At 35.8% G+C, this 19,703-nt stretch overlaps 8 protein-coding genes across 8 annotated transcripts; 4 read left to right on the forward strand and 4 right to left on the reverse strand.

The window, feature by feature from the left end:
- Positions 1 to 125: 125 nt before the first annotated feature.
- Positions 126 to 1,734, forward strand: MONOS_1370 (uncharacterized protein). The gene is made up of 7 exons (XM_067866426.1): positions 126 to 168; positions 253 to 462; positions 519 to 582; positions 642 to 684; positions 745 to 814; positions 883 to 1,110; positions 1,397 to 1,734. The coding sequence occupies exons 2-7, from the start codon at positions 253 to 255 to the stop codon at positions 1,523 to 1,525; spliced, it is 744 nt and encodes a 247-aa protein (XP_067726876.1). The 5' UTR covers positions 126 to 168; the 3' UTR covers positions 1,526 to 1,734.
- A 361-nt stretch (positions 1,735 to 2,095) lies between these two features.
- MONOS_1369 (uncharacterized protein) lies at positions 2,096 to 3,499 on the reverse strand (the record flags this gene model as incomplete). Its single annotated transcript, XM_067866414.1, has 5 exons — positions 2,096 to 2,561; positions 2,688 to 2,851; positions 2,906 to 2,948; positions 3,008 to 3,135; positions 3,194 to 3,499. The coding sequence occupies 5 exons, from the start codon at positions 3,497 to 3,499 to the stop codon at positions 2,096 to 2,098; spliced, it is 1,107 nt and encodes a 368-aa protein (XP_067726877.1).
- Positions 3,500 to 3,633: 134 nt separating this feature from the next.
- MONOS_1368 (uncharacterized protein) lies at positions 3,634 to 6,228 on the forward strand. Its single transcript, XM_067866403.1, has 7 exons — positions 3,634 to 3,851; positions 3,923 to 4,002; positions 4,121 to 4,230; positions 4,279 to 4,348; positions 4,433 to 4,593; positions 4,822 to 5,289; positions 5,638 to 6,228. Exons 1-7 carry the CDS (start codon positions 3,661 to 3,663, stop codon positions 5,977 to 5,979), a joined length of 1,422 nt encoding a protein of 473 aa, XP_067726878.1. The 5' UTR covers positions 3,634 to 3,660; the 3' UTR covers positions 5,980 to 6,228.
- MONOS_1367 (uncharacterized protein) lies at positions 6,030 to 7,141 on the reverse strand. The gene is made up of 2 exons (XM_067866393.1): positions 7,029 to 7,141; positions 6,030 to 6,950 (listed from the first exon to the last, which is right to left on the reverse strand). The coding sequence occupies exon 2, from the start codon at positions 6,938 to 6,940 to the stop codon at positions 6,281 to 6,283; it is 660 nt and encodes a 219-aa protein (XP_067726879.1). The 5' UTR covers positions 6,941 to 6,950; positions 7,029 to 7,141; the 3' UTR covers positions 6,030 to 6,280.
- An 8-nt stretch (positions 7,142 to 7,149) lies between these two features.
- MONOS_1366 (uncharacterized protein) lies at positions 7,150 to 9,113 on the forward strand. The gene has a single exon (XM_067866383.1). It carries the CDS (start codon positions 7,189 to 7,191, stop codon positions 8,629 to 8,631), a length of 1,443 nt encoding a protein of 480 aa, XP_067726880.1. The 5' UTR covers positions 7,150 to 7,188; the 3' UTR covers positions 8,632 to 9,113.
- Positions 9,114 to 9,124: 11 nt separating this feature from the next.
- On the reverse strand, positions 9,125 to 16,982 carry MONOS_1365 (uncharacterized protein; the record flags this gene model as incomplete). Its single annotated transcript, XM_067866371.1, has 1 exon — positions 9,125 to 16,982. One exon carries the CDS (start codon positions 16,980 to 16,982, stop codon positions 9,969 to 9,971), a length of 7,014 nt encoding a protein of 2,337 aa, XP_067726881.1. The 3' UTR covers positions 9,125 to 9,968.
- A 1,533-nt stretch (positions 16,983 to 18,515) lies between these two features.
- MONOS_1364 (uncharacterized protein) lies at positions 18,516 to 18,752 on the forward strand (the record flags this gene model as incomplete). The annotated part of the gene is made up of 1 exon (XM_067866360.1): positions 18,516 to 18,752. The coding sequence occupies one exon, from the start codon at positions 18,516 to 18,518 to the stop codon at positions 18,750 to 18,752; it is 237 nt and encodes a 78-aa protein (XP_067726882.1).
- A 54-nt stretch (positions 18,753 to 18,806) lies between these two features.
- MONOS_1363 (uncharacterized protein) lies at positions 18,807 to 19,121 on the reverse strand (the record flags this gene model as incomplete). Its single annotated transcript, XM_067866347.1, has 1 exon — positions 18,807 to 19,121. One exon carries the CDS (start codon positions 19,119 to 19,121, stop codon positions 18,807 to 18,809), a length of 315 nt encoding a protein of 104 aa, XP_067726883.1.
- Between the last annotated feature and the right edge of the window lie 582 nt (positions 19,122 to 19,703).

Here is a 19,703-nt window from a genome sequence, read left to right on the forward strand (position 1 = left end):
ATGAAAGAAATGATTGCATGGACTTATGCAATTCAATCAATATTTATTGTCGTTTATTTAATTTAATTGAAAAGTTCCATAAAAATTTTTGAAATGAATAATAAAATGAACCATAGCTAATGGTTATTGATCATAATTTTTGTTTCTTATTGAAAAAAATATAATAAGGTATTTATGAGTACATTTCTTTTCCTTTTATTTTTATTTTTGAACTCCCGATGTTTTTTGGAACATTTTTTTTGTTATATCAAGATGTTTGGAGCATTGAAACAAAAAGCAACAAATCTCGGACAAAAAGCTCTCGTCAAGCTCGGACAAGCAGAAGAATTCAAAGAAACGGATAGCTTTGAAAAAACCATTGAAAATTTCAAGGCATCACGCCAAGGTGTTGAAGAAATTGTAAAGAAAGGAAAAATTATGACAGCTGCATTACGGTCGGCATCTGCTGCAAAACTGGCATATGTCTGCAAAATTCTTAATATTTAAATTCCAAATTTTTATTATCATTTTCCCTGAAGTTTCAAGAAGTTGCGTCTTTTGCTCAAAAGTCCGGAGTGACAGATCCCAGAATTTTAAAATTCAGTGTGAAAAATATATGAAATAATTGTTTTTAATGCTGTGGAATTCGTTTTTTTGCTTAGCTGAATCGCTGACAAGATATGAGCAATATTCTGCCGATCTTCCGTATGCAAATATTTTAAATGAATGTGTTATACTAATTTAATGCCTTATGTATTCATGAAGAAAAGCACTAGACGCTGTTGCAATAATGCCCCAAAGCGAATTATACGAACAAGTCATGCAGCCAGCCAACGTATGTATTTTTTATCAATATTTTGGAAAGAGATGATTTTATTTTTCGTTTCTATTTTTTTTAAATAGAAAATGCGTCACGATTTAGACGATTTACGAACTTCTCGAGATGCTGCCAATCGTGAAAGATCCAAAGAGACAGGCACATTCAAGACTGAAAAAGCTGCCTCGGAATACTCTCGTCTCGATGAGAAATACAAGACTGATAGAGAGGTTCTATTGGGAGCGTTGCTTGAAGCTGAACAAAGGAAAACAGAGGGACTTTTGTTGCAAATGTCGTTGATGTTCGAAGAAATGGTATGTTTTCTTTATAATTAAACAGAAAAAGAGCAGAAAGAAAATTTGTAAAGATAATTAAAATAAAAAAAGGAAATATTTATGGTCAAAAATGAAGAAATTGTGATTATAAATTCAATATTATGCACAGAATTCTTTCTATATATTTACATATCTATTTATTTTTTTCTGAGTTATTTTGCTTGAGCATGATTTTTTGCGCATTTTTATTTTTTGAACTTTAATATTTTGAATTATTTTTTTTATGACTTATTAATTAATCTTCTATTAATATAAATTCATACAGTACAAGATGCATGCCACCTCTTATTCCGATATGGCCACATTGGAACCTGAAGTGCGTGCAACGATAGGGCAACTACAAGCATCTAAAGCATCATCTTCTGCTGTTCCTTCGCCATCTGCTCCACAATAGAATGATTTCGATTTATTTATGTTAATAAAATAAGACAGAAGGATATTTATTGTTTTGTTGTGTGTATTTAATTCGGCGTTTATTTTGAGGAAACAGATTCGTCCGATGTAGAGTTGAAGTTTTGCTTGAAGTTATCAACTGTTTTTTTTCATTTCATTTCAATTTTTTTTTTAAGTTTGAAACGGGCCAAAAAGTATTTTATGTCTAAATTCTTTCTTTTTTTATAAACAACACAAATGAAGTGAAAAGAGAAGAGAAGAGAAAAGAAGAGAAAAGAAAAATAAGGATTTAATAGAAACATTAACAAAACTATTGAAAAGAGGAATACATAATGCAAAATAAGCATTGAGAAATGAATCTAAATGATCACAACAAATTATCAAATAAAAAAGTCAAAATTCTTTTTTCAAGACTACATATTTTGGTTTAATCCACAAAACCAATCGATAACAAAAGAGCTTGTGAAATATACACACAGCGTTCAAAGATATATATTTCCCGCACAACAACAACTACTGCTACAACAAAAGCGAAGAAATCTTTAACTCTTCTATTTTTTTTTAAATCTTTTCACCACATCCTCCTCCTTGTTGCAGATGCAGTCGCAGTCTGTCTTGGAGCAGAGGGAGATCTGTACTTGAATGTGGAATCATAACAGCGAGGCCTGGTCTCAGAAACAGAAGATGTTGATCCCAAAGTCGATCCAAAGCTTCGAGAGGAAAGAGGAGATGAAGAAGAAGCAGTTGCACCCCATCTTCCACTGCCTCCGCGGAAAGACGAATCAAACGACCCGTCCAGCCCACCTGACGATGAAAGCGAAGAGCGCATGAGCTGTGCTGTTCCTCCGAATGCTCTTGTGGCAAAGGCATCTTTCCCGACTGTTGCAGCAAATGACTCTCTCAGCCCACGAGTGGTGACAGGATGGTGCGAAGCTTCGCGGCAGCGCCTGAACGACTCCTGCCGATTCAGCTCTCGTTTTTCCACTTCCTGGTCTTTCTTTTCATCGTGGATGGCATATTTGAACCTCTTTTGAAGTCTGGTTTATTGGGTGTTTCAAATACAATGAGTGAACGAGAGGAATAACATTTCAATAAAAAAAGAATGTATTTTGATATTTAGAAATAATAACAAATTTTGAAATAGTGAACAACAACTATCAAACGCTTGACTGCTTTGCTGCCTATCACTTAGTTTGGCCTGTCTTTCTTTGTCAATTTTCTTATACAGAACAGACAGCTCATCCATATTTTCCAATCTTTTTTTATTAATTATGCTTATTCTCCTTTGCCTTTCAGCAGCTTCATGACGAGCATATTCTCGCTCTTCCTGAAATAAATGAGTAAAACGGACATAAATCACAATGGTAAAATATGACCATACTAATTGATCAGCTGTCTCTTTTATCTTTTGTGCTTCTTCAAATCTGTTGTAAGCATCAATTCAAGTTTCAAAATTTTTTAGAGTATAAAATTTTCGTTAAACCTTTTTGAGTTAGCATTTTCTCGTTGCGAGTTTCTCAGATTTCTTAATTCTCTTGAAGGATTCAAAGGAGGAAAAGGTTCAGCATCTAATTCTGCTTGTATCTCTCTGATTTCTGCATTATGGCGTGACTAATACAATGATTAAGAGAATATGAAAAAGAATAAAAATATCCGTTTTTTTTCAAACTTTCATTTCTGAAATCTTATAAGCTGCTTCATCCTCGAATATTCTCATTTCATCATCCCAATCTCGAGAAAAAGATCGAACAGTTGCATTGTATGTCGATTTTAATCGCGCTTCGTCTTCCTTTTGTTCTGCTTCAAGAGCTTCTTTCTTCTTATCAGAAAGGGATCTTTTTAAAGCTTCAAGTTTCTGGTTTTCTCTCGCAGCATCCATATATTTTTCATTTGCACTTAAACGATCAACAAGCTCTGATTGTTTAGTCACTTGTTGTTGCAGCAACTCGATATCTCTGTAGAGATAACTGGACATTTTTAGATTTATTCAATTTCCCATAAATATTTCGGAAAAGAAATTTGTGTCATTTGTCGTCAAACAACAAAAAAACAATTGTATTTTAATTAAACATAAATAAGTTTATTTTTTTCTCAAAATGAAAAACCATTATATATATTGTTGTTATATTTACAGAAATGGGCACCTTATTTTGCAGGCCAAGCCCAAAGAAAGACTCTATTCAAAGACCTGTCATTGTTCAAAATGTTGGGGAGGAGGTGAAGCCAACAAACAAAGGACCTCCTTTTAATTTAGATTTGCTTTTTCAAAAGGTGAAGGAAACATATGAAAATCCGAAAAAAGACAGTGTCGATATTGATTATCCAAGGTTCCTATATGCCATCTATATTAATGAATGTCATTAACCTCCGTAAAAAAACAATTTTATTTTTTGTTTAGATTTTCAAAACATATGATCATGTTTAATCAATATCGGCAAGTCCTTTGGGCTTCTGAATTTATTTCAGATGCTCCGAACCGTATGCCTTGATTTTAAAATTATTTTAGATGGTTAATTTGTATTTCTATTGTTTTATTGCATTTTTGAAAATGCTTTTTTCAAATTGTTAAAAACTTGTTTATTTATTTGTAACATAGCAATTCCGACTTCACTTGAAGTGCTTCTCGCAGTCCTCGAGCCAGAGAGGCTAGGAGCAATTAAAAAAGAAATCGATGAAAAGTGGATTCATGATCCAGTTTTTAATGAGGTTTGATCGATTGTCATTAATTATCGTGGCTTTGACAAATGTATTTAGAAACAACGATTTTCAGTGTTTCTCAAAGAAGTTATAAAAAATGAGTCAATAACATATCATCTAATGAAAAGTCTGACATTTTTTGTTTATCAATTAATTCCTTTATTCAATTTTCCGAAATGGAACTTTTTTTGACATTTGATTAATTACTTAGCATTCACTCAAGTGCATTATTATCCGTGCGTTTTGTCTATGACGATGGCACTTGCTCCGAGTGTGATGTTTAAAGATGCTGGAAGCTGGATCATTGAGATAACTCTCCCAACTGAACGAAATTTAAAGTCACTGAAAGCTCATCTGTTATCTTCATGTCAGGTTTGGTTTTTGTAATTTTCTTTTGTTAGTTTTTTTTTTTTTTTCTTTTTGCTTATCTACGGGGAAAAAATATCGCAAAAATATTTATTTATTTCTTTCTTCTGCTTTTACTGTTGAAATTTTGATGTTATTATCCTCATTTTGCTATTCAATGATTTCTTCTTTTGTCAAAATAAAAAAAAAAAAAATATTCTTTTTTTGTAAACAAACAAACAACAAACTTATAAGGTTGATCTTCGAGCAGCCGAAGCTGCTTGGACAAGCACCACAGACATGACGAAGCTTGAAGCAAACGGGCAACAAAGCTCAGCTGAAGATATGGAAGATAAAGAAAAAGAAAAAGAAGAAGAAGAAGAAGAAGAAGAAGAAGTCAAAGGAAGCAAAGAGCCTAAGATTGAGCAAGAAGAGCAGGCTGGTAGTGTCGGTGGAGATAAAGTTGCTGAAAGGCAATCTTCTTCAGAAGTTGCAGAAGAGCAAGCCACGCAATCTGCGTCGGCTTCTTCTGATTCATCAACTTCTTCTTCCTCTTCCTCTTCCGAATCTTCATCGTCATCATCGTCATCTCCCTCTCACTCTCACTCATCTTCTTCTTCTGGTGTTGCAATATATCCACTTCATCCACCGACAATTGACATACCAACATCAGAAGATACTGTGATTGTTACACACAGAAAGAATCAGACCACAATTTCTCCGGTTTGCATTTATATTTTTATGAATATTAGTATATATATATGTATTTTCTTTCTTTCTTTCTTTCTTTCTTTCTTTCTTTCTTTCTTTCTTTCTTTCTTTCTTTCTTTCTTTCTTTCTTTCTTTCTTTCTTTCTTTCTTTCTCACTCTTTATTTTATTTTTCTATTATTTTATCATATTTGTTCATAAAAAAATGATATTATTACAATCAACTTTGTTGTCATTAATAAATTTAAACTTTTTAATGTGCTACTGCTACTATAACTTCTTCTTCTTCTTCTTGTCTTACAATTTTGTATCATTGTTTCCATTTTCTTCATTCGAAATATAATTCTTAATTTGTTTCATAGTTTTGCACCTGGACAATTTCGTTCAACAGCTTTTTCAAAATTAAAAAAGAAAACAAACAAAACGAAAATGCAGAAACACAAACAACAACATCTTCTTCCTCTTCCTCTTCCTCTTCTTCCTCTTCAGATTCAAATTCTTCTTCAGATTCTGCCTCAGCCTCAGCCCCAGCCCCAGCATCTGAAGCTTCCTCTTTTGTTTCATCGAAATCGCTTGTTCTGTCATCCATCACTGTCACAATGGACAACTTTAACTTTGTCCCAACGGCAAGCAAAGAGCAGCGGAGGGTGTTTCTTACCCAACTCAGTCTTCCAAAAGAACAGATTGATTCTCTTTGCGAATAAATGTTGCTATTTCAATTTTTATTTTTTAATTATTCTTTAAAGTTTTTATTTTTTTTATTAATTTAAAATGTATTGTTGTAGTATTTTTTTAGCATGATTTGCGTTAGGATGAGAACATTCTTTCTCATACAATTTTATTTTCCATCAAGAGCACTCAATATATTTTTTTTCTAAATTTTCATATCATTTTTCGATTGTTCTTCAATTTTTCACTTCAAAAAGGATGATAAAAATAATAGTATGAAAAAACGTTCTTTTTTCGTTTTGAAAAAAAAAGCACTCAACAGATATTAAAAATCATCTAGTAAAAGCAAGCTGCTCCAAAGTTGGGGAAGTTGCCAAAGCTTCCGTAGTTTCCGAAGCTTGGCCAGCCAAACATCGATCTCGAAGCACACCCGTCAGCATTTTGCTGCGTGCAATCTTCAGCTCTGCAAGATCTATCTCTTCCAGCGCACATTTGGTTTTGGGAATTGTCGTTATAATTCTGAGCAGCGCGGCAGCTCTTTCCAGCATCCAGATCAATATTTGCAGACTGAGAAGAGAAGTCGCCTTCATCAACACGGGAATGCTTTTTATGAACAAGAAACTCGTTCTCGTTGCATTCTTTAAATTGATTGTTTGAAGTACGAATGTTTGCATCAAGCTTAGCTCTTGCATTTTCAGCGCTGCATGCGTCTGCATTCATGTTATTTGCGCAATTGGATCCAGCACCTGCACGCATTGAATCTTGTTGAGCTTGACGATTTGCTGCATCACGATGGAATCTGAACAAATCATTCATTGATTCTTGGCGAGGCGTAGGTATTTGGCAAGGATTTGTTTGAGGAAGAGAGCAAGTTTGGCATGGCTGACAAATTGAAATTTGAGGAACTGAAGGAATCTGAATTTGGGGGCATGCGTTGCAGCTGCTGCAACCTTGCGAAGACATTAGAGAAAAAAGTGTGATAATCACGCCAATCATCTTTGCGTCTCTTTTTCATTGATAAGTGAAATATTATAAAAATAACTTTAAATGAAACAAATTCTATTTCACAAAATATGTAACAAACATTTCACAAAAATTAAAAATGAACGAGCCAATCCATTTTCATTTGGATTTATACAGCCTACAATTTACAGTTTACTAGAAATAAACCATTCTTATGGATTAGTCATAATTACGAATGGTTTAGATCACAAACAAAATACTTAATAATCAAACAGAAAACAATGCAAGACGCTACGGAGCAACAACGAATACCTGTAAAGGTTGTATTAAAAGAGACAAAAGAAATTCATCGACTTAATCTCGAGAAACCTCTTGAACTTTCAAAATTACGTTCTGCTATTTCGGAAATTTATTCTTTGGAAGATACCCAGAATTTTGGATTATATTATTTAGACGAGGATGAGGATGAAATAACTGTTGATTCACAATCGGATTTAGAAACTGCCATTTCATATTTTGGCTCTGGAACGCTCAGATTTATTGTTGCACCAAAAAGGGTAGTAAAAGGAGAATATCAGCCAAACTCAAGTGAAGAATTAGAAGGACACTTAAATGAAAAGTCATTTGAGCGTGCCCCGCGAATACGCTGGCAAAAGTCATTGGAAAAGTTCATGAAAAATGGATCTCCATCCTTTGGGTTTCCTTATCGAAGCTTTGATCAAAATAAAGAAATCAGTCAATCTTCCCAATCACAAGGATTTGAGCTTCCATGGTTTTATCATCATCCATCCTGCCCTTATCACATGTTTAATGCTTTTCCACAATTTTTTGGAGGGGGTATGCCTTCGAAACAACTTCCAGAACAAATGCTAAATGATGAGGGAACATGGGAAGATTTTGAAGGATTTATGTTTGGGGAGCCAACGCAAGAGGACTCTGATGATTCATCTCCTGAAGCGCAAGTTATGAAAGAGGAACAGAGAGAAGCTGATGGCCTGTTATCTCCATCGGATGCTGATCCTTTCCATTACGCTCCTCGTGCTCATTTCCCGCTTCATCCTCCTCCCCATTTTCATTTTCCTCATCCTCATCCTCATCCTCGTCCAAAACATCACAGCACCGAACATGACAGGCGCAAGCGTTCTCCGTTTAATCCTTCTGATAAATCGGATACCGAATCTTCGCCACTTTCAGCACCAATGCATTCACCGTTCAATCATCATGCGCATCATATGCCTCCTCATTCTCATTCTCCTCATTCTCATTCTCCTCATTCTCACTCTCCTCATTCTCACTCTCCTCATTCTCACTCTCCTCATTCTCACTCTCCTCATTCTCACTCTCCTTCGCATTCTCCTCACTCCCATTCCCATTCCCATTCCCATCCTCATCCTCATCCTCATCTTCCACCCCATTTTCATCCGCCATTTAATTTTCCTGCCAACTTTCCTTGGGATTGCCAAGTCCGTGATTTGCAAGATTTTCATGGCCAGTCACCAGTTCATGCGATGGGTTTTAAAGACGGTATGTGTGCATTTAACAAAGTTTCAAGTCCAATTTCCCCTAAAAAGATGGAATCAAGAAAGGAAGTACCTCAGGAAAGCAACAGCGATGAATTCTTAAAAGGGCAATTGGACAATAGCACTGAAAATGAGATAAAGTTATCGAATAATGAGAACATGGAAGACCAATCAGAACCTGTAGAGAAAAAAGATGAAAAATAAAAGTGAATATTATTTTTTGTCTTGAAATTGAGAGGTTGTTGCATTTATCTGCACAGTTTTATTTGTTTGCTTTATTCTTTATTTTCCATTCGCTTGTGTTATATTTTATCAACTAAATATTTTTCACTTTTCATAATTCAAATGAAAGGTTTTATTTTTTTTGAAAAAACTTATAATTTATCACAATGACAAGTTAAATCTTTCGTTGATGCATTTAAAAATGGAACTGTTTTTTTAACAGTTCATTGGGAATACAAAAAGTTGGGAAAAGGAAAAAAAGATTACAAATGAAGTTTTGAAGTTGGAGTACTTTGGTCTGCTTCGATAGAATTTTTATCTCTTTCAGTTATTTGCTCATTTCGCAAAATGCATTCGTTATAATATCAATCCATCAGATGAATATTTGAACACAAGTCATACTTTCTGATTTTTAAAATTCATTTTTTGAGAAAACAAACAGCTTAGCTGATAAGCATAATCTTTATAAAATTAAATCTTATTTTGCATGTTAAAAATAAATTTGGAAAGTTAATCAATAAAATGAAAATTGCAAAAATAAGAATGGATTCATGAAAATTGATGAAATGATATATTAAAATAGGATTGATCATACAGAAGGTCTGAAAAATAAAATTTTTACAAAAATTTACAATAAAATAAAACTAATTAAAATCCTCAAATCATAGAAGAGCTTCAAGTTGAAAAAAGACGCAAACAAGGCACTTTTATATAACACGCAACTAGAATAACTCTTGAAAAGTGCACTGTTCATGAAAAAATGAATATACACATCAATAAGAAAATAAACAGAAAATTTTATAAACAAAAATGAATCTGACAAAATGAATCAAATTAAAAAAATAAATAAATATAAAATAAAACATAATCTAATAAAATCCTCACAAAAATCAAATGAAAGATATAAGATTAAGGAATTCGAGTTAAAAATTCGATCATGTGAAAGAAATACACAATAGTGAAATTTTTTGAAAGAAAGAGATTAAACATTGAATGATAATGAGATTTGATGAATACAAAAAGGAGCTTGTTTTTTTTCGTTAGAGTTTAGCAGCAGCAAAGAGAGAAAAATTGAAATGTTTAATTCATGTTAATGAACATACAAAAATACAATGTTGTTTTTCTCAAAAAACAATTCTTCATCCTTGTCAGTATCGTATCTCTTATCGTAAAAACGTAATATTTTTCCTGAAATCAGAAAAAATTACATATCTCCTGCCTTGTTTACTTAAAATTGCTTTCCTTTTTTGAAATCCTAAAATATTTTTTATGATTTGAAATTGCCATATTCTTGGATAACCCGTTCGAGATTGTTTGCCTTATTCGTAGTCATCAATTATCTTTGACAAAGTATTCTTCACATCAGTTAATGAGGGTCTGTCATTTGGCTCATCCACCCACATCCTCTCTATCAAGTCAACAAATTCTTCTCCTTCGATTCCTTCTGCCAAAGGCCGCACCCCATCTCTCATCATTTCATGTGCTTCTTCTGCATCGAATTCACTCAGTGGCACTTCTCCTGTTGTAGTTTCCAAAAGCATCAGTCCAAGTGTGAAAACAATAGCCTTTTCTATTCCATAATTTCCCACTTCTGGTGCACTCCATCGCTTCGCTTCTTCCTTCTCCTTTTCATCCTTTATTTTTTCTGCTAAAACAAACATTTCATTATTTCCATCCTCAACAAAAATTGAATATGGACACAATTGTTTCCCCATCATTCCCACCCTTTCGTCTCCAACTGAAATCAAATGCTCAAACAGCTCTGCCACTGCCAAAACCACCTCCTTCCCATCAACAACATTCATAGCTCTTGTTCCCAATGTGAAATCCCCCTCAACCGAATGAATCACAGAGTGCAATGTTTTCAGGTTCTTTTTCTCCTTCTCTCGAAATGGCTTTTTCGTTGAAATAACTTTGAATAAACGAGACATGGGAATTGCGTTTGATCTCAAATTCATTGAAGATAAAGCATATTCTTCATATGATTGTAATCCTTTTTCATCAATTTCTTCGTCAATTTCTTCGTCAATTTCTTCGTCAATTTCTTCGTCAATTTCTTCAAACTGAAATAGCTCTTCCTCCTCAATAAGCTGCGGAATTTGAGTTGTCATTCCTTCAAGTAACGTTGCAGGCATATCGCTCATCTCAAAGTTCGATCCCTCCTGTGAGTCTCTCCTTTCATGCTCTTTTGATGTATATGAACTGTCTCTTTCATTTTCCTTCATCCTTTTTTCTGTTTCTGAAAGTCTCTTACGGAGCATCACAATTACTACAATAAATACAACCATAAGAACCACAGCAATAACAACACATAGAATAAATGCAGTCAGACTCCACTCCGATTTGTTCTCTCCTTGTGTAACCTTTTCATTTCCATTTTCACTGCTTTCGCTCTTGTTCTTCAAAATAATCTGCTCCGTCGATAATGGTGAATCAGCATTTCCAAACAAAATTTTCACAGATATTTCTGTCTCATCTCCTGCTTTTCTGAAAAGCTCTGTATCAATCACCCCTACAACTGCATTTTCTGATTCAAAGTCCGATTCTTCGAAGTTGAATGTTTCAATCAATTCCTCTTCACCTTCTTTGAATAAGATGGAAAATGACAAGTTGCAAGGTAGTAGAAGCGATCCTTCAAATCGGAGGTTTGTATTTGTTCCATTCTCTTCGCTTTTCACGTTTTTCAGCACAGGAATGAACAACGAAGATGGCCTCTGCTCGGTTATTCCAGACAGTGCGCAGCCATTGTCAAGAATCCACAGAGATGAATTTGATAAGACTCCGTCCCCTCCTTTCAAGCTCACGACGCTCAGTGATCCTGAATCCGAGCAGAAAATATTTCTTCGTGCCGAAGGATAGTTTGGAATAAAAGGGTTGTTATCCGCAAACTCATCCTTTTCGACTTTCACACTTCCTCCGCTAACAGACATCCCTCCTTCTGAGGATTCCGATAGTGTTGAATCTCTCACAATTGCGTTACTCTTGTTCAGATACAAAACAGAACCATTCCAATAGCACAGCTCATTTCCATCTCTTTCCAAACCTCTGCTTCTGTAATTTTTGTTCTTCAGGTTTCTCTCATTTTTCTTCCCCACAAGCGAGCACGAACTGATAAGCACATTTTCGCACGCGCTACACGAAACCGCCTTTTCTTTCCCTGTAATCATATGATATCCGCAAAATGAACAGTTTTGAAGATGAATTTTTGATTTACACAAGTCACAAGATATTCCGTATGTGCCTTCTTCTTTGCTGATATTCTTAACAACCACCAAAGAAACATTTGCATCTCCGTTTTCTAATTTATGCATGTACATCCAGCTTCCAACTTTCAAGCTCACCTCCTCTATTTCGTTCTTTTCCACGTGAACATTCTTACATTCACTGCACTCAATTATATTTGCTTCTGCATCCACTTTTGCAAATTTCACATCTGTCAAGCTCACTTCTTCGACTCCTTCAAAAATGAACATTGAGAAATGAATCAAGATCATACAAACTTCGCAACGTTTAATTTCAACATTTCCACCTTCTTCTCTCACGAGGCAAAAAGGAATATCTGCATTGTTATTTGTATTTGAGCATTCGCTTTGGCAGAATTTCATTGAAAGCAATTTCAGCTTTCCTCCCTTTCCATGGATCAAACATTCGTGCTGACTTTTCAGATTTTCTCCAAATCGAAAGTGAATTCCTTCAAAAGCAACGCTTGCTTCAGCTGATATCAAATCGGTCATTTCCCCTTCGATCTTTCCATCAATCTCAACATCCGCACTTCCATCAATGCCAAATGCCTTGACAATCACTTTCTCCAATTTCACATCCTCCTTCAAACTCGTTTTCTGCTTCACAACTATCTGCGAATATTCACTTGAAAAAGCATGTCGTGCTCCTTCGCTCAAAGATGCACATGGAATAATGGAATTCCCGCATTGTCTTGAATCCGAACTGTTTTCCATCAAACTAGACACAAATATTACCTCGTTTCGATACTCTGTAATTTTTAACAGCAGATCTTCTTCATTCTCATAGCATTCTTCCTCGCAACCCCATATTGCCAATTCCTTTACGAATGGTGCTTCAAAATCCAAGTCAAACTGCTCTTCTCCAATTTGTACTCCAACATTTTGACAGCTTACATAAATATCTCTCCCGCGATAAGCTTTGTTCCCAAGTAATATTACTCTCGATACTAAAAACGGTAATTTCGTTAAATTTTCATAACCCCCTTTCAAATATATTCCTCCTCCTCTTCCAATTGATGCGCAATAGCATTTCAATATTGCAGAATCCACACACTCCATTTTCCCTGCTTCGCTCAGAAGGAATAGCATTCCTCCCCCTTTCCTTGATAAGCTTGACCCACACTCTTCAATTGTGGAGTTCTCTATTCTCATTCTAACTTCAGTTCTGCATTGATGCTCAACAATAGATGGACATTCTGCTCCATTTTGCTCAATCCTTTCTATTATACTCCCGACAACTTTCACATTCCACTCATTCTCTTTGCTTCTATCAATCTGCACCTCCTCTTGTTCCTCCTTAATAACAATTCCGCTTTTCATTTCCAGAGTTATATTTTTGATAGACGAATTGAAAAGCTCAACTATTGCATTTGGCGTAAGAACAAACAGTTCTTTCCGTGCATCAAGATCAATTATTCTTGAGCTATCAATTTCAATTGATCCAGAAAATGCTTTAATCAGCACATAGCAAATTCGATGACTTTCATTGCTTCCAGATACAAAACTGCTCCCATTTAACTTCAAAATTCCATCGTTTGCGTCAACAAAAATAAGTGTATCTGCTCGATTATCAAAATCAGTGGGAATTTGCATTTCCATATTTTCAAATGTTGCATTTCCACAGCACTTAATAACATCAAATTCAGATCCACTCATTTCTGATGAAAACAAAATAATTCCTTCGCTTCCATCTGTCGGTCGAACTATTATCGTTCCTTCCAGAATCACTTCCTTCCTCGTGTTGGCATAGCCTTTTACAATCATAGCCTTTTCTGCCTCTTTTTCTGCCCTTTTAAGCGCTTGCTCAATTGTTGCACATGGATATTCTTCGAAACCACATACAGAAAAATCACCGCTGTCCATCCCTCCAACGAAAACCTCTGTTGATAAATTTGACCAAAAATATAAAACAAGTGGAATTAAATAATTCGATCCTGTTGTTCCTCTCTCCCATCCACACAAGCTCGTAGTGTCTTTCACATCAAAAGAGAATCCCAGACTCCTCGGATTGATCACTCGCAAAAGATCTTCTGAACTCACAAGCACATACTCCCCATCTTTAGCTGTGCATCCTTCAAATCTTACATCTTTCATCGCAAATTCATCAGTGTTTCCTTCCAACTGTAAAAATATCCCCCCGCCATGCCCAAAATTCCCATTTCCCCTATCCGCTGCTCTGCAGTTCTTCAGTACAGCCTCACTCAATCTTCCTGAATCAACAACGAGTTGTGATCCTTCCTTCATCCTAATCCAAAACCCTCCTCCGTTTCCATTGTCGCACGCACAATTCTCAACTCTCACCCCTTCCATATCAAGCGTCCCTCCTTCCTCCATAATGCATTCCACTGCTCCTCCATTCTTTTGAAAACCACTAAATCCCCGTATACTACTTTCCATAATGGTGATATCCTTTGAGTTAGTTGCACATAACATGCAAAAAGACGCAATATTACCTGACTGCCTCACATTATCCCCGTAAAAATCACATCGATTCAAGCAAATAGACGCTCCGTTCCCAACCTTGATAACCTCCCCATCTGCAACTGATGTAACATGTGATATTACAAATCTATTAATCATTCCTAGTGTATCAGTCCCTTCTAGAAAAATAAACGGGCGACCTGCAAGTGTTAGGGACCACATAGAAAAATACGAAATTGTGAGCTTCCCTTGAATTGCTTCCACAAATTCACACAAAAGCTCAGCTCCTGCTTCCTCCTGATCAGCAGAGCAGCTTTCCAAATAGAGCTCCGATAATACCAATGAAATAACAGCCCTATGAGCTTCCATTCTTGAGGGAAGCAAGAATAACAATTTGCTCATTTTTGTTTCAATCCCAACCTCAATCAATGATTGTTGCATTCCATTAATATCATCTCTGATAATCATTCCACTTTCTTCATTTCCACCTTGTATTGTACTTTTGCCTGTCAATAAAGTTAATTCATCGTCCATCAATATCATTCCTCTAACTGAAATCTTTTTTCCCTCTTCTTGCTTCATTAAAGAATGCTTCAGAGTCAGGCAGGGAAACTCATCAAATCCACAGTGAGAATGATCAAATGCATCATCGTTGCTCACAACAATCTCTTCTGGCAAAGGAATCAAATAAACGCACAACGGTATGAAGACGCTCTCATTCGCTCCATCAAATCCGCGTATCTTATACATGGTTTCGTTCGAAGCTCCAAGAGCAGTTATTCTCCCCCTTTTTGCTGTTGACTCAAGGTCACTTGAATGCACAAATAAATCACTCCCCCACTTGGCTTCATTCCTGCTGAATGCTACGTTTCTAATATTAATTGCATCTACTTCCGCTATCTTCAAAAACAGACCTCCACCACTCCCTGAAGTTGTTGAAGCAAAGCAGCTCGTAACCTCTCCTTCACGTAACTCCATCATTCCTCCGTTCCAAACATCCATCTCTATAGCACCTCCTTTTCTTGATTTTGAACACCCACATCTCTCAATTGTGCAATTTATAATATCAAGATAACTTGAATTGCCTCTCAAAGTCGCAAGCGAGCTTCCGTCCGATAATCTTACAACATCACTGAACTTGCAGTCAATCAATAATAAATCTGAAGGAACATTTGAAGAAATTATAATCAAACTTGTGCAACTTATAGTTCGATCCCATATCACTTTTTCCATATATATGTGTCCTTCGCATATTTTTACGAGTTCAGTTTGAATTAGAGAATCTTCAGAATGTCTCAAATTCATTGATACATTCGTTCTTCTCAAGTGAATACATCCTTTTCTTTTCACTTCAAACAATCTTGAATTTTGCCCTTTAATCATTGAGGAATTATGAACCACTTTCAGATCTTGCATTTGTACCATTCCTCCATCAGCAGCCAAAAGGCAACAACCATTTTGTTCAAATCTCGTTTCGATAGTTGATCCAGAAGGAGAAATACCTTTCAAATAAACGCTCATATTTTCAATATGCACTCCTTTTGCTTCCAAGACCACTCCTTCAAGCACCCTCATTTCGTTAACATATTCAGAAATCAGTTGAGTCAAGCAATGACTAATTGTCAGACATGCAAAAGTCTCGTTAATTCCACAGCTGAAAGAATCCTTCGCTTGGTTCTGAGTTGTTTTCGAGGAAACAAATCTGCATCCTCCTCTTCCATCATACAATTGATTACTTTTATCTCCTCCATTGTAGTAACTTTTATTCCGATATGTTGAATAACACTTTTCAAGTTCAACACTCGAACTGCTTCCCTCAGCATAAATATCTTTTCCTTGAGAGCAATTGTTATTATGAAAAAAGCAAAACGAGAATTGTGCAACTCTGCATTCCGACATGTGCAACATAACGCCACCTCCATACGTATTTGCCGCACAACCACAAAATCTGCAGTTCTGAATGAAAACTCCAGCATATTGAATACGGTTAATCAAACCACCTCCATAGCTTGAAGAATAGTTCCCACTGCAATTTACAAAGGCACAATCAACTAAAATATCATTTTCATGGGAAATATTACCAGAATAATAAATGTAGACACCACCACCTTCGCGTCTTGCAAATCCGTTTTCAAAAAGGCAATTTTCCATTGATTCTCTATTACATATCCTGTACAGGGATATGATTCCTCCTCTGTATCCCGATGAAGTGTCGCAGCAACAGTTTCTGAAAGTTGAATGCCTCACTGTACTTTCTCCTATGTTCATTGCAAAAATTGCTCCCCCTTCAGAAACAGCCTTACAGCTTTCAAAGGTTGAATTTTCAACAGTTAGAGTTGCATTCGAATTATCATGTATATAAATTGATCCTCCAAGATCGCCCAAGCATCCAATCCATTCGGAATTCATAAACTTTCGTGTTGTTGTTGTTGATACCCTGTCCGTGTTTTTTTCTTTAATATTCGCCCTTTTGTTAAAAATGAAAGTACAATTGTTGCATGCAAAGATTAGAGAGCCCTTTGTTACGCTCACAATTCCTCCTTCAAGTACATTCTCACAATGTCTAACAAAGCAATTTTCCATTTTACTTGTTTCTGAAGAAGCCACTAATTCAAATTGCGAGCTTGTGCAACGTTTTTGAGTTATATTCCAAAAATGGCAATTATTCATTTGTTCCAGTGAGCATGAATCACTTAAAAATATGCCAAATGATTGTTGAACGACCCAGTTTGCCAAGGATATGGTGTCAAACATCAATTTAGAATTGCTTCCCAATGTTTCGATCAAAGGAGAGATCAAAGGAGATGAGCGACAAGACAAGCTAAGATTACTGATCGCAACACAACTCTCAAATAATCTAATTGGTGACCCAGTGCTGAAACAATGAATTGAGCACATATTTAAGTTAATTTTCGAGGACAAATTGCTGCACACGAATTTTTGGACTGGTGAATTCCGAATAAAAGAAGTGAACCAAAATGAAGAAGATGAATTTGATATAACAAAGAAAGAATTCACAACCGGTTTCTTTAGGTTGAATGAAGACAAATGGTTTTGATAGAATTTAAATTTGTGTGAAAATTTTTGGCCATCATTTTCTCTGAAGATTATTGGGTTAGCTCTGTATTGATTTTCGTGTTCGCTATAAAAAATGAATTTGGATGCATCCAAGTCGTTACTCAATGGATGTAAACTACATTCCGTTAAACAAAAGATATAAATGCATGCATAGAGATGCATTTCAAACATTAAAATATTCAATAACATGCAAAATTGAAGCTTTATGACAAGATGCCGAAAGAATAATTTATTATGGCAAATGTAATTTTTATAAAAAACAAAGAGATTTGAAAGAAAAATAAATGAGAATTTTTTATTAATATAATTTAACATGTTTCACTTTGTGACAATTGACAGACAAAATTGGTTTCCTGACGGACTGAGAGAGAATTTTTATGTCAGAACCTCAATTGTGAAAACAAAAATTTTTGATGCTTATATTGTTATATATTTATACAAACACGCAAAGAATAAAAATATTATTTTCAAAAAGGATATAGGCAAAAATAAACATCTTAGTCACATGCCTTCTGACGTGAACATTTTTCGAGTGACGTGACGTGACAGGAAAAAATATCATTTACTCATTTAAAATATAAATTTAGAAATTTAAAAATAGAAATGCAAAGAAAAATTGATATATATTTTAATTTTATTTAATATAATTTAGTGTGTCAAAACAATATTAATTTTTTTTTTTTTTTTTTGTTGTTCATGATATATTCAACAAAATGAACAATTGGTTGTGTCGCGATCTTTTTTTTGTGGTATAAATACCACGTCACTGACGTCACTGTCTGTCACTGATATTATAAAACTCAATGTCATTTTTTAAAATGGTTGTGTTTTTCAAATGAAAAATAGTAATTTGAAAAGTTACTGATTCTCCAAAGTCAAACAATAATTTGTATGTAAATTTATTTTTTAATTATTCAATTTTTGACACGACTTTTTTTCATTCATTTGAATTTCAAAAGCCTAATCCTTTTTTGAAATGTATTTAACTATTGAGATACATATAAGACACATAAACAATTGTTGAAGTTCAGATACTGAGTTTCAGATTCAAACAAGTGTACGGGGGAAATTTTGTGTGCTGTTGGGTGCGCAGAAAATGGGTTTTTCAATTTCATCGATGTGCAGATGGGCGACTGTGCAGGACACAAAAAGCTGCGACTGCCGCTGGGGCTGGGGATGCACAGGCAAAGCTTTGTGTGGAACTCGGGGGCTGCGGGAAGTGAAATGTTTGTGGAGTGCCTAAACATATGCCAGCAGGTGCGCAACTTGGAATTCACATTGACGAGCGAGCGGCTTGAAGAAGCGAGCGTGTGCGAGATAAGAGGGTGCGATGGTCTTGTAGGGTGCAGAGCGGGAGAGTAGGTGGATCTGTTTGAGGTAATCAGGTTCCAGTGGGAGAGGGAGTTGTTTGCATCTTCAATGGCGGAAGGCGGACATAGCAGCGGATGAGCTGGTCGCTGGAGGTAGAGGTGGAGCATCTGCGCAACGAGGCTGAGAAGACACTGCATGCTGTGACATATCTTCTGATATTTGTTGAAGAGAGTTTGATGCTGTGGACGCAGAGGAAGAGACTGCTTGTTGTTTAAAAGTGCGAGGTGAGTGGGATTGTTCAGAGCCAGAGCGAACTGGATGTGATCTGGAGCGGAGTGCATGAGTGGATAAAAAGAGTGTGGGTGTAGCCTGTGTATGCTTTCTACCATGCAGAGCTGTTTGATAGTCAGTGGGAGGCATATGCAACTGAAGATTGGGGGGAGGGAGCTTGTGCAGAGTTTTTTCACTTCATAACACTTATTCGCGGGGCAGATAAGGAAGAGCGTGTGAGGACATACAAGTTTAATAACACAGGAAAGATCACCTAGCTGTGGGGGAACAGGAGGATAGGCTGGAAGGTGATTGAGTAGAACTGGGCTGAAGAGGATACGCTGCACAGGCTGTGTATTCGAGAGAGGAGCGGACTGCGGAGTTGCGGGCAGGTGGGGAAGGAGAATAGTGAAGTTCAGTAGAGGTGCAAGATAAAGGTGAGTTCGATGCAACAGGAACGATTGTACTGAAGTGGAAAGGTGAAGTGGTACACTGGAGGCAGAGTCGGAGTTTGGAGAAGAGAAGGAAAAAGAAGAAGAAGAGGAGGAGGAAGGAGAGAAAGAAAAAGAAGAAAAAGAAAGAGAAGGAAGATAAAGATAAAGATAAAGAAAGATGAGGAAAATCAAAAATGTTGAAAAGAATCAATTTGATGGGCACAAACTCTTCGTTTTCACAAAGAAATAAGCTATCAGAAAGGAGAAGAGCAACATTCAAATGAAAAAACAAAGAAAA

Source organism: Monocercomonoides exilis, assembly GCF_001643675.1.
Source record: "Monocercomonoides exilis strain PA203 chromosome Unknown scaffold24-1337568, whole genome shotgun sequence".
NCBI classification, from domain to species: Eukaryota; Preaxostyla; order Oxymonadida; family Polymastigidae; genus Monocercomonoides; species Monocercomonoides exilis.

Coding starts and splice junctions, on each gene's coding strand:
- MONOS_1370 (XM_067866426.1), top strand. CDS start 253: ATGTTTGGAGCATTGAAACAAAAAGCAACAAATCTCGGACAAAAAGCT. Junction 685..744: donor CAATATTCTGCCGATCTTCC/GTATGCAAATAT, acceptor GTATTCATGAAG/AAAAGCACTAGACGCTGTTG. Junction 1,111..1,396: donor CGTTGATGTTCGAAGAAATG/GTATGTTTTCTT, acceptor AAATTCATACAG/TACAAGATGCATGCCACCTC.
- MONOS_1368 (XM_067866403.1), top strand. CDS start 3,661: ATGGGCACCTTATTTTGCAGGCCAAGCCCAAAGAAAGACTCTATTCAA. Junction 3,852..3,922: donor GTCGATATTGATTATCCAAG/GTTCCTATATGC, acceptor TTTTTTGTTTAG/ATTTTCAAAACATATGATCA. Junction 4,349..4,432: donor AACATATCATCTAATGAAAA/GTCTGACATTTT, acceptor TTAATTACTTAG/CATTCACTCAAGTGCATTAT.
- MONOS_1367 (XM_067866393.1), bottom strand. CDS start 6,940: ATGATTGGCGTGATTATCACACTTTTTTCTCTAATGTCTTCGCAAGGT.
- MONOS_1366 (XM_067866383.1), top strand. CDS start 7,189: ATGCAAGACGCTACGGAGCAACAACGAATACCTGTAAAGGTTGTATTA.